The 13,313-nt window shown below is 44.5% G+C and overlaps 1 protein-coding gene across 1 annotated transcript; it reads left to right on the top strand.

Moving 5' to 3' along the window:
* Positions 1-2,985: 2,985 nt before the first annotated feature.
* On the top strand, positions 2,986-11,443 carry ESM1 (endothelial cell specific molecule 1; the record flags this gene model as incomplete). Its single annotated transcript, XM_061553861.1, has 3 exons — positions 2,986-3,373; positions 6,809-6,967; positions 8,987-11,443. Coding segments are annotated over 3 exons (570 nt in total), but the record flags the coding sequence as incomplete, so codon positions are not given.
* Positions 11,444-13,313: the final 1,870 nt, after the last annotated feature.

Raw genomic sequence — 13,313 nt, 5'->3', positions numbered from 1 at the left:
TGTCTGAGTACGGAAGGATTGTGAGAAGAGTGTGTATGAAATGTATACCATATGTTCCGTTGCAGAGCAACTGGTTTTCTACTCGTGTGATATAAAAACAAACTACAGAAGCCTAGCAAATATTCTAGCCACAAAACCTGCATGTATCTGCAGTATACCGCAAATATTTAAACGCGCAAGGGGGAGTAACATTTTTTGAGGAAGTCAAATGAAAAAAGATCTTGGACAAATGTCGTGCTTATTTTATATTTCGCTATTTTGGGCGAAGTGTGGTAGTTGCCATCAACTGTCATGGCCATGATGGTATCTACAGCTTTATCTTAGCTTAACATACAAGGGAACTTTTAAATGCATTAACCGATGTTCAGTGCTGTATAGAACGTAACATCCACACTGCAGGTCGGCATGGCTTTGACATTCCTCTTGGCAGACACCGGTGGAACGATCAACCACATCAGAACATCAACAACAACAAAATTGAGTTTCAAGATTTGAGGATACAACGACGACAACAACAACAGAGTGAGTTAAATAAAAGCGTGTAAAAAATGGTGCCATTCATTAATCCCATTCTATGAAGAGGCATCATGAGGTACGGTTCCGCACCTCCGATCAGTACGGCTGGTTACTTACGGTGCGAAAGAAGTTCATCATAGACACATAAATAATTTAATCAGCCATAACAGTCCCGCTGATTATTAAATTCGGCAAATAGCCAGGGAAACAAAACAAATCTAATTGTACCCCTAAAATCTTACTCACAGCGCAGAGCCAGCTTAAGCGCTTTAATGTGTTCGAAGTCTCGTAATAAACACTTTTTAAAAGTATACGATCCCAATCGTGAGTGGCATGAAGTACCCACCGTACGTGTCCGCAGTGTAATTGGTATCCCGCACGAGTGCGACGCTAAGGCCGATGGAAAGCGGGCAAATTCAATTGATTCTGGGGGGGTCTTCTCCCAGAATCAATTGAACCCGGCCGGGGGCCTCCCCCCAATTGATTCTGGGAGCCTCCCAGGGATACAGTATATAATAAATCGTTACATAATGTATATGTACAACTGAATGCAGGAGGCTATAGTACTTCCTGCAGGAGAAAGTGTAAAGATGGCAATGCCATTCTGCATAAATGTTGTGTTCATTTTTATATTTCTGTACCAGTACATATACTCGATACATCGCTGCATACTGGATGTGCATCATGCAAAGGTGCGAAATATATCGAGTGTCCATAGAGGCATCATCCGTCATAAAAATGCATCAAAAATCAGCACCCGCCAGAAGTGGCATGATAAAGTAACTGAGCAATTTCATGGAATAGCAATTTGAACGGCTTGCTTTAAATGCTTGCAACATATTCCTTCAATTAAAATCCGTAAATGACGAGAACATTTACCGTAGCAGAAAATAAAAGTACAGGCTGGAGAGCACGGAGCGGATTCCACAACACGTGCATCGCACGTATGCACAAAAGTTGCGTGCATGGGGCAAAAAAAAACACCAATTCCGGAAGAACTACACATTATGGTAATATTTTCACGAGTCACCCTGAATACATTGAGCAACTGTGACCAACAGGACAGGCAGCAGTGAGACAGACACAGTTATAGACTTGGTGTGCCTTATTAGGACTTAGCATTATAGTAGTCACCAATGCTCACTGCTGCCAAGTCTGTGTCCGGGAACAAAACCGGGAACATATTTATGATATACTTGAAGGGTTTTTTTTTAACCAAAAATCTAGAGTAATCTTCAACAGCGCATAGCAGAAGCATTTGTAACCATCACAGCCGAGATGTTGGAGAACACACAATGGGGGCACGACCCGTGTGTCCAGGGTGCCGTGATGAACTTTTGGACGTATTGCGGTAAATTTGGCAAAGCCCATTTATGGAGTTGTTTGTTTTCTTTCTTGGTGGTGTGTGTGTGTGGCAGGGAGAAAGTCCGACGCGTAACAACGGCGGATAATCACTCAAAAGTTCCGCACAACGAGGATCTCGCGTGTAGTCATCGCTTGGTCACATCGCGGAGCCCACGGAACCAGGGGGCGTTGGCGTCAATTCTCAGGAATTTCTGCGGACACCACCGCAAACATCGCTCCGAAAGGAATGAACGGGAGACGTAACAAGCCAGCGGGCGTCGCTGCGTCTGGCCGCGGAACGTCTAGCTCCTAACGCCGCGGAAAATGTTCAGCAGAACGCGTGCGTCATGTACATACACAGAGGTGGGAGACACCACCCCCCCCACCCTTCTCTCGCTGCCAGCCACCCCCTCTGGGTGCAAACACCACGCGTTACGCATCTCAGCTGGACTGGGTGTCTCTCTTCAATAGGCGACGCCGCACGCCTCTTGCCCACACATTTCCTGTGCGCGTTGTGGACATTGACATTTCATTCCTTAAATAACCATTTGGAAGAAGAGCAAAAATCCAGACATTATTCAAACATCCGGAAAAAGAGGTTGCGAGACGCGTATTGCCGTATTGTGTTGGTGATGGTGTGTGCGTCTGATCCAACACACGCCCCTTTTGCAGGACCCTTCATATAAGCCAGTCTCGCCGTGTCCCGTCTCATACCGACCGACCGACACACGAACCCAGCACCAGCGTGGGTCACTCTTTCCTCCATCCAACATCACCATCCAACATCACCATCCAACATCACCACCAGCAGCAGCAGCACAGCAATCGATAGCGGCAGTCGCATCAGCAGGCTGAACACGCGCTTATAAAGTGCAGCGCTCTGTCAACACCGCACTCAGACCGCGCTAATTGCGGCAAGCATCGACTGTGCATCAGATATTTATTATTTCTAAAATTGACCGGGACCGATTTGACATAAACAAATAGACCCTTTCTTTTCCCCCCACCGAATTCATTCCAGCGCCCTCGTTCTCACTCCAGCCGATAACAGCAATAAGAAGAAGATGAAAATGTTGACGCTAACGACGGTGACGGTGATGACAATTCTCCTACAACTGCAGTTGACTCACGCGACCCGAGTGTCGCCTCCCTACCCCGGCAAAGAGTCACAGCAGCAGCAGCAACAACAACACAACAAGCAGCAGCAGCAGCAAAAAGAAGAAGAACAACAACAGCAAGTGCAGAACCAGCCATTGGAGCCCTTCGAGTGGAAGGGCTACGCGGTTGACTGCCCGGGCTGCGAAGCCTTCTCGTGCCCCGCGCTTGCCCGCGCGCCGCTGGTGCCGCCGCGCGGTACCCGACGACTGCGGCTGCTGTTCCGTGTGCGCCGCGGGTCGCGGGGAGCGCTGCTACCCGGCCGTGGTGGGGCTCAATTGGCTCAAGTGCGCAAAGGGGCTGCGCTGCCGCCCGGCGGGCGAGGACGAGTTCGGCGACACGTACGGACTCTGCGAGGGTGAGTTCCGCGGTTGTTTGTTTGTTTGTTGTGGTTTTTGTTGGGGTGGGGTGGTGGGCGCACTGAGTTTGTGAGATCGTGGTTTTCGTGAGACGGGGACCGATGCCTGGGAAGTTCTCCCGAGGTCGACTCGGTCTCAAATGAGTGCCCGGTGCGTAAAAATATCGCCACTGGGGAGACAAAGGCGGTCGGGCGTGGTTACTGGCCAACCACCTCTTCTCGCGTGCCGTGCCGGTCTTCGTAGGTGCTCATAATAAACGTTTATGGGTGAGCTCGCGTAAATATAAATGTGTCGTTAACCCACCACCACCGATCACAGACAATTATTAAGATTTGTCACAGAAACAAAACGAGCCAATTAGTGCAAATTGTCTTGCCCAAACAGTCTGCGGTCACGTCACCGCCACTTAGTTGATAATGGCGGTCGTTGTTGTTGTTGTAGCATGCCTTGTAAATACTGAATGAAGTTCCTCACGCTGTTCTGATGCGTGGCGTTACACCGAAGGCATCAAGTTTCAGCGAAGGCGCGCCACGGCAGGGAGCTTAAGTGGAGAGGATACGCCAACGAGTGCTCAATTTATGATGCTGTAGGAGAATAATCCACCGAAAAGTCCTTCCAATTATTTGCTTTAGTCGCGTGCAAAGTGCTCTCACATGCCCTGGCATGAAAGGCACTGTATCGAAAACAATGGTTTTTTAAAAATCTTTAACGCCTGTCTGTACTTGAGAAATGTTTAGCTATGGATTTCACCTTTCCTGGGATGACGATCGCATGTGTATGATGAACTTGCATTCAGGTCAGCCTTCTGCTGGAGCAGCGGTTCTCAACTTGTGTGCCCGCTGGCCATGACAAGTGGACGTGTGGCAGATTGTACTCTGATTCAGAGTGGTTTCAATTTATAAATTTGACAATAAAAACAATTGGATTGGTTCAGGTCTGCAAAAATTAGAATGTATTTTTTTAGGTGGTGACAGTGGACCTCTGTGACTTCCTTAACAATCATGGGTCTAAAACATTTGGGAACCAGTGCACTGGACGATGTGAGGGCCAAATGGCATGCGTTTCTCAGGCTGAAAAAGCAGCTTTTACTATGTGAAGGAGCTGTAACCGAGGGGGGTAGACCAATAGGAAGTGGAGTAAAACGCACAAAGAATTTGGGTTCGAGCCCTTGCCTCAGGTTACGGAGTTTTTCAAGTTACAACAACATTGCATTTGTATTTAGTAGCCATTGGCATGCAGAGTAGTATAATCCTTTGCCGTGTTAAGCGAGGTCACCTCATGTTCCACATGTATATCAAACCTGTGGAATATGACTAATTTATCTTAAGCCAACCTTTGCATCAATCTCAGTGGAAATTTTCAATTTCCTCGAATTAATTTACAATGGTTGTACACAGCCTGAGTCTTCGGTGGAGATTTCACATTCCCATGTCTGGGGACCAGTCTCTCCAATGGAGAGACGTGAGAAAGACCTAAATAATGTTGTTTACATAGAGCAGTTACTAATTTTAGTATAATCAATATGACCGACTCTCATACAGGAACATTACAAGATATTCACTGTCTTCACTGTAGCCGACACCACGCCTGCTATTCCTTGCGGAGAGCCGTGCTTGGGAATCAATCTCCAAAGAGTTTTGTTCGCGGCACGTATCACATAATAGGCTGTCCCATGTCAGGAGGCCACTGGGAGCTATGCACTTTTTAATCTAAATTGAAAACTCATTTCTTTAGAACTGCTTTTTGCGTGTTAGTGTGTTGTTCTTCCCCCGCACCTCCGATTGGCACGGTTGGCTATGTACGGTGCAAAGGAAGTTAAACATCCATACATACACTTAGATGGACCTAGTCAGTCAGTTGAATCTTAATGCCTGGGTCTGACCTCGTGACCTCCTGCTAGCAAGCCTTTGACACTTCACTTGGCCTCAATGTGCACCTAGTCTGACGCAAGCACCAGGGATCACGTCACCGTCATTCAGTGGCGACTGGCGGCTGTTGATGTGCTTTGGGGTGGAGCTGTTGTCCTCTGAGCTAAGAACCAGGCAACCAGAGTTCGATTCCCAGCCACAGCCAACAATCGGTGACAAATGATATATGAACCGTTTTGGTCCATGCCTAGGTACATACTCGAGGGCAGCTGTGGCACTCAACCTGTACATTAAATGTAAAATGGGGAACACGTGGATTGTATCATTGAACGAGACTGGTTCTTAGGAATGTGTAATTTCTATCAGATTCATGGCTGTAAATGGAAGAGTGCCACCCCATTTTTCTTTTGGTGCAGAGTTATTTTGGATTGACTTTGATACCTAACATTAAAACATTCGTATGGATTAACTACACATCCATTCGTTCTACATTCACTCGTGTATGTGCCTATATTACAGCCAGTTGTTGCAAGAATCACTTTGTTACACACACTTATACTTTATGGGTTATACAGACTATTAACGTCATGAATAGACATATCAGACTCATAAATATTTTTTAGGATTTTTTTCTCCAGATAACTGACAAACGGCCATTGCCTGAGTTCAGGGATGTTTGAGGTGGACTTGATATGTACATATACGTATGTATGTACCATTAGCATATGCGTGAAATTACATATTAATACAAGAGCCAGACTTTCAGATTTTGGCAGGACACGGTGTTAGTTGTGGATCTGTGCCACGCTGGATTTTGTAAATTCCTCAGCAAAAGTGTGGGAAAGTCTTCTGTCCACACCTCCGGTGAAATATTTGTTTTTATATTGCAGCCATTTGACTCGTGGAGCCAACAATGAATCAATTCATTGTTTTAAATAGATGATTACGTTCACGTGTGCAAGAATAAATTATTTACGATGTATGAATATTATTATATGCTCATGAAACACGAATGTGTGTTGAGCCACACTATGGCCGCTGATGTGAAAAGCTGCAAGGTTCGTACGTAAATGTACATAGATCAAATTGCTACATTTTGGTATTCGTGCCGTTCATATAGCACGAGGCTATCACGAAGGTGCTATGTTTCACGGACACAGTTTGCAGCAGCTTCGCAGTATGGTGGAAATGTTGCAATGTGTAATCCCCATCGAATATTTTGCGGGCACATTTTCAAATTTTGACGTATTTCGACTGTCACGCCCAACGATGTCACGGGATCTTTAGTGTCCACTTTGAAGCAGACCCTTGCGTATTTGACAGTTAATTCAGTTTTGGCACTAACCAGGGCAGCCTGCCAATCTGAACCGTAAACCTCTGCAACAAGCGGGCAGACGCGTGACATTACCGCTGGGACACGGTCGACGCGAATGCACCGATCGCTGTCGATCCACGCGCCTCCGATTAGCACGGTCGGCTACGTACGGTGCGAAAGACATAAATACATACACACATTGACAATCTCGTGTCACTCCTTACCCTCCCTCCCACTTTTCCGGGCTGCAGACTGCCCCGCAGGCACGTACGGGTTGGGCTGCTCGGGCGTGTGCAACTGCCTGTCGGGCCGCTGCGAGCCGGAGAGCGGCAAGTGCCACCGTCTGCCGTTCGTGCAGAACGCCGCCCGCACGCCGCCCAAGAAGCGCCTGGCCGCCTCGCACACGAACTGTGAGTTGTTCCCGCGAGCGACCGCGTGCTGCTGCTGTACGTCTCGAGCCGCTCAGGAAAAGCGGCGGTAGTCCATTTGGGGCGTGCTAGGAAACAAGTTAATTTTGTTGAATGCGTCCGTCGTAGTGACTGTAAATCAATCAAAAAAATTATATACAACAAACTTACGTCAATGTGGCGCACGGAAAAATAATAGGAAAACCTGCCGTGTTGTGACTCGAAAATGAGGGAATGTAATATTATTGTCATTAAAAATACAAATGACAAATAAATACGGCGAATTTACAAACAGGATCAGCAACATCTGAAAGCAAGGTAAAAATAAAATAAATTAATTCATAACAAACATTATATGTTGGATACGCTATGTACCTTTAATAAATTCCACTTGTGTGAAATAATTAAGTTGGTAGACTAGTGGCTTTTAAAATTATATTGATAGTGTTGTTGAAGTTATGAGCTTATTTTAATAGCAGGATTGGAATTTTAAATGATATTTGCTTGACTTCCAAAAGTAGGACCTCTATTTTTGTCATAGGTTGCTTGGGGGCCCTACATTTTTTTGCCAAGTTTGATTTTGCGAGTAAATACATCTCATGCAGTTCACAAGTAAACATTGGTTAACTGTGTCCCATTTGAGTCCCACGGAATGTTTTCACAGTTTATAGGTGATTTAAAATGAGGGCTGTCCAAATGACAGCCCATGAGCCAAACACTGCCCATGACCTCATCTCATCTGACCCTCAGCTTCACTCAAACACCTCATTGACCTGCTTGTGGCTCTCACATGCCACTTCCGTACCGTTCACCAATGTCACATTGCAGTGGTTTGCATCACCACATCCAGCCAGGGAGACATAAAGTATACATCTTACTTACCAAGGAAATTTAGTTTGCTCAATGAATTTAACTTTGTTTCTGCTTTATTACATTGGACCATGTGCAACCTTTGTCAACCCAATACTATATGATGGTCTCCTTGCACTGTTTGGTTTATCTGACCATACTTCACCACGCTGGTCAGCACAGGTTGGTGAAGGCAGGGAGCATAGACATGAGAATATAGAAGTACAGTACAACTGTGGATATTTATACACTGCTTTTTGCTGCCCACAGCAGAGTCCCACATCCTATAACACCTGTTTTACGCACTGTCGACCATCCACGCACGATCCCGACTCACAAATGAGTAGTAATTGTTGAAAATATATTGTATGAACTCTAATTCCAAGCGCATAATCATGCTAATGAAGTATTGGAGATGTAAAATTTCAGTATAGTAGTTGTACTCGCCCATATCTACAGATAAAACGCCTCTGTGGAGTCATATAAACGCACGAGTGCACGTATTTCTTTAGTGGGAGAACAATACCTAGAGATTCGATCGGTAGGTCGCATGTGGTGGAGTAAAGTGTGTTTACTTCCACCGCTTACGAAAGGTCTGGCCAGCCAGGAACAGGAGGGCAAATACCCTCTAGGGAGGCCCTTCCACCAGTAAAAAAAAAATCTTTTTTTCTTTTACCAGGTAAACCCCACTGAGCTACATCGCTCTTTTTTAGAAGTGACCTGGCCACAAATGATAGCTCAACGAAGTGGCTTATCACGTGGAAATTTCTAGCAGCCAAATACTCTAAACTCATGTTTCTAAATGTGGAACGAAAAGCCAGAGGACCTGGACAAATATCCACACGACCACAGGGAAAACATGCAAACTCCAAATATACAGGTGTTAGGGTCGGGATCGAACCCATGACCTTTTGTATACCAGGCGAGGTAGTTAACGTCTCGCCACCATGCACCTTTATCTTTTACCAAATTGGAAATAAGTAACATGATGTGCATGTTTAGAACACTCACCACTACTCCGTTAATGATAGCTGCGTGGAAACGTTGTGCTGGGAAGTACGTTTGTATATATGTTGAACTTCTTTCGCATCGTATGTAGCCAGACGTGCTAATACGAGGTGTAGAGTGACAGCTGTTTAACATGTGTGTCTGTTTTTTTGTTTTCATTTACAGATCGCTGGCACAGAACTGGATAAGAGAGAGAGAGAGAGAGAGAAGACTTCCCCCAAATGAAGCAGAGACAGCAGGATCAGTCTTTGGGTCTTTGGGGGCACATCTTTTGAGCATATGTATTAAGTATAGTATTCAATAAATTAAAATACCCTTTATTGTAGTGAGGCAGAAACATTTATTTCTTGCAAGTAAGAATACAACTTAGCCTTTAAGATATTTATAGCAGGCAGCCGGTTTTTAAAATCCATTTTGCAAAGATCAACAGTCGTGGGGAAATTAACCATTGACCCTGTTTAAACTGGAATTCTGTAACCTATACCAAAGCATCATGGCACCATTTATAATTTCTGTAGAAGGGATGCAGTTTGGACATGGGCGTGTTTGTGATGACCAGAGAAGCCCAAAGCCAGTTGATACTTCCACTTTCCCGATGTTGGGTGTGTTGAGAGGTTGATTTTGAATGACAGGCAAGTGGGAATTCAGCACACAATCAGCAGTCATAGGGTTTGAGTGTGGAAACGGCTAATTCGGTTAACAATTGTGTGACAAATTTTATTGGAAAACAAAAACAACAAAATTATTCACATTTCTCTTGCATTATCGGCCAGATTTCCCAGTGCTGGCATTTCTCTCAGTGTAGCAGGTCCACCCTTCGATAAACATTGTCTTGATTCATATAGTTGTCATCATATTGCAGCCTTATTTTTGATGAATGGCATTTGTCTTTGAGACTCTCAGGGGAGCAAAAACGAATAACAGCTCGTGGCTCTTCCAATGTTCAGTGACAAAATATGAGAACAAAACAAATGCAGGCAGTCCCCGGTGTTGCAGAACGGTTAGGTTCCCCAGAAACGATCCATAACCCGAATTTTCCGTATGTCGGAAATCGTTGTGCCTCCCCTACTCGATTGCTAGTTCGTTTTCTCTCAGTACTGGAAAAGAATTAGGTAATGCTACGAAGAAGAATCTACTTACCTTAAACCTAATGAAGCTCGGGCTTGGTGAAGGCAGCGTTTTTGTGGCGTGAGGTGTAAGGTGGGTCGCCTTACGCCTCGCTCCGCAGTATTCAATCGCATCCTAACCGCGCTGCACTATTCGCGCAATCGTAACTAACGCAAAAAAAGTCAGTATATAAAAAAAAATAAAAAACGATTTACGGGAGCATTTCCTGAAAGTCGAATTTCCGTAAGTTGGGTCTTCTGCAACCCGGGGACTGCCTGTATATATTATATTGTACACAGTCAAGTGCCATTCACTACACAATGCTAAAATAGTTCTGATATATGTCAGAGAAATATTAAAAGTCTCCTTACTGCAACACTTTATTTTAGGTCATCACAAGCTCATAAATCTAACACGACTCGGTGAACTTCCTACCAATCTCTCCAAGGCTGTTCATCGATTGTGTGGTTTCAGGCTCATAGTTTAGTGACACGGGAATTCAGCTATTAGGATAACAACATATGTGCTTCATATGTGGGCACCCATGCAGAAATTAAGATGTATTTTTGTACAAATGTTTCTTAAAAAATATATATTTAATATGTTATTATTTTTATCATTGTAAGAAACAGGGCTTTTGGTTTTAGTGTATTGCAAAAATGTAAGTCGAAAGCAGACACAGTGCCCTTGAATGGATGTAATAACATTCACCTGTTGACCGATTCTCGTGCTTAAGAGTGTTTTACCCACATCATTCGACAAACACAATCGGTGGACACTCCGGGGCTATGAGACGCATGTGTGTCCTTTGTCCGTAAAGTTATACAAAGACAAAGATCCTCCGGATAGCCTGAACAGACTCCCCTAATAAAGGGGTTTTTTTGGGGAGTGGGGGGGGGGCGCAAGTGCCGTTAGCGAGCACCTATGAAGGCCGGCACGGCACATGAGGAGGTGGGTGGCCAGCACCACACTCGGCCGCCTTTCTATACGAATCTGGTCACACGCACGGAGCCCTAGCGGATTATGAGACGCACCCCAAAATATTGCTTTTAAATACAGGGGGACAGAGCAACCTTTCTCCTCCAGACAATACGGTAACAGCACAGTTCACATACTTAACAAACAGTATATAGATTTTTCTGTGATCGATTCGATATTTTTTACGGAAATAATATATTTTGTTAGCTAAGTTAAATTTAAATGATAAGATGTATTTAAACGGACAAGATTCCTTTATTCGTGTATTGCGTGTGGCAAAATGCGTGATATATGCTACGTGTACGTTTTATATTTCTATTTGGTTTCTTAATGGGTGCATTAAGAAATGTTTGATTTATATTAACATCGATAATATGGTTATACTGTTTACAGTGTTAAACCAGTTTTTTGTGTTTACAATGCATTAGTTATAAACGTTTTGCATAGACATTAATACAGTTATGGATAACTTCTCTTTGTTTTTATCTTGCTTCTTTGTATATGGATATTATTGTAAATTAAATATAATTTATCATGTGTCAAGCATTGTTTTTGGTCGTTGTTTTGGGATGGCGTTTCGCAAAAAAACTTCTCATCTTAATTGTGATGATGATAATGGTGATGAATGAATGCATAGAGCTGTGGAGCAGTGGTTATTGAGTTCCTCTGTGAACCCAGTTCAACTCCTTGCAACAGCAAACATGCGTGGCGATATCTGCACCACTCTTGCCCCCAACTCGCACTAACAATTCCCACAACTGATATGGCTTGGGATGGCCACGATGGCTAGATGTTAACTACCTCGCCTGGTATACAGGAAGTCGTGGTTTCTACCCCGACGTTGATGCCTGTATATTTGGAGTGTGCTTATTCTCCCCGTGGTCACGTGAATTTTTCTCTGGGTCATCTGCCCCCCACCCCCCCAAACATTTAGATGAGGATTTGGTTGCTATAAATGTACGCTTGAAAAGCCACTTCGTTGAGCTATCATTTGTGGCCAGGTCGCCTCTGATAAAAGAGCTCCGTAGCTCAGTGGGCCTCACCTGGTAAAATATAAAAATAGTTTATCCGACAGTGGCTTGATAACAGACGTGACATCACATCCGTTTTGGACCGCCTTTCAGAAATGTGGCCTTGCCCTCCTGACCAGAACGAGACCGTTCCACAAGTTTGCAGACAGATCATGCTTCACATGTTTAAACATATGCTACACGTGCAGTAGCAACAGTGTGGGATACACCACACCTAAGTGTGCATGCACGTGCTACGCATAGGAATTCATACGGGGGGGGGGGGGGAGGCAATTGCAAAGTCCATAGACATAAAGGAAGCAATGCATCGCGTTGAGTAATAGTTATTTTGCTAAGAAAATTCCTGCCTTGAAGAACGCATAGTTTTGTTTCACAAACTACTCATTATTAATCAGAATCAGAATATGTATGCTGGAGGAATCCCACCAGCTATGATCCTCTTTTTCACAGATGTCCAATAATGATAATGCCACTGGGATCGTTGTCACCTGAGTTCGAATCCAACTCGGGGGTCAAAGCCCTCTTGCAAAAATGTTGGCGCAAGGCAACTGCAGCTGTGTGGGCAGTCAACATTGGGTTCTCTCCATGGATGAAGGGGCCCTTGTTTGAAGTGGAATTTCCACTCCTGGCTCACAGCTACCAGGAGAAATGAGCACCACCTAATGTTCATTAAAGTTCGGAGTTATTTTGACTTTTTTTCTTACGAATGGAGGTAATTCGGCGGTAAAGCAATCAGAGAAAATGGTAATAGATTCAGAGATAAACGAATTTCTCACAAAGTAACCTCACATTGCCGTGACCTAGCTTGCACATTTTCTCACTTTCTAAAACCGCACGGTGAGAAAATCCAAAAAGGAATGACGGTAAACTGTGGAAGTCACTTAAAATGATGCAATCATCTGGCCAGGGGAAACAGAAAAGTTATTTAGAAATAAAATTCAGAGCGGTTGGAACAATGGTGAGACACCAGGTGGGACAGAGTGAGCAATGTTTTACCCACACCTCCCAACCTAAAGCTAACAATCATTAAAACATCGACAACACCAAAAAACACACTCGCAGACTAACCCACGCGGTGAGTTAGAGCATTTACACGGCTAGCCTTATGGCAGGCTCAATCGTCGTCAGGACTACAGCCAGAGGAGTTCAAGGGTCAGTGTCTGCACGGAGGTTGTGACGCGCGGACAATTTGACAACAAACGGTCATGAGCGACAGGGTCACGGGTTGGAGAGAGGTGATGCCATCATGCAGGTGCAACAAAGGAAATTCTGATACTAACATATCAACGAGCAGCATATGTTGATATTAAAAAAAAAGATTTACTGAGCACGTCCCAAAGGCCCAAAATGCCAAGCGGTTATCAACAAACAGCATT

Source organism: Lethenteron reissneri, chromosome 18 (genome assembly GCF_015708825.2).
Source record: "Lethenteron reissneri isolate LAM-NWPU_2019-01 chromosome 18, ASM1570882v1, whole genome shotgun sequence".
NCBI classification, from domain to species: Eukaryota; Metazoa; Chordata; class Hyperoartia; order Petromyzontiformes; family Petromyzontidae; genus Lethenteron; species Lethenteron reissneri.
Note: the sequence above shows the minus strand (reverse complement) of the source record. Positions and strands in the feature narration are given on the sequence as shown.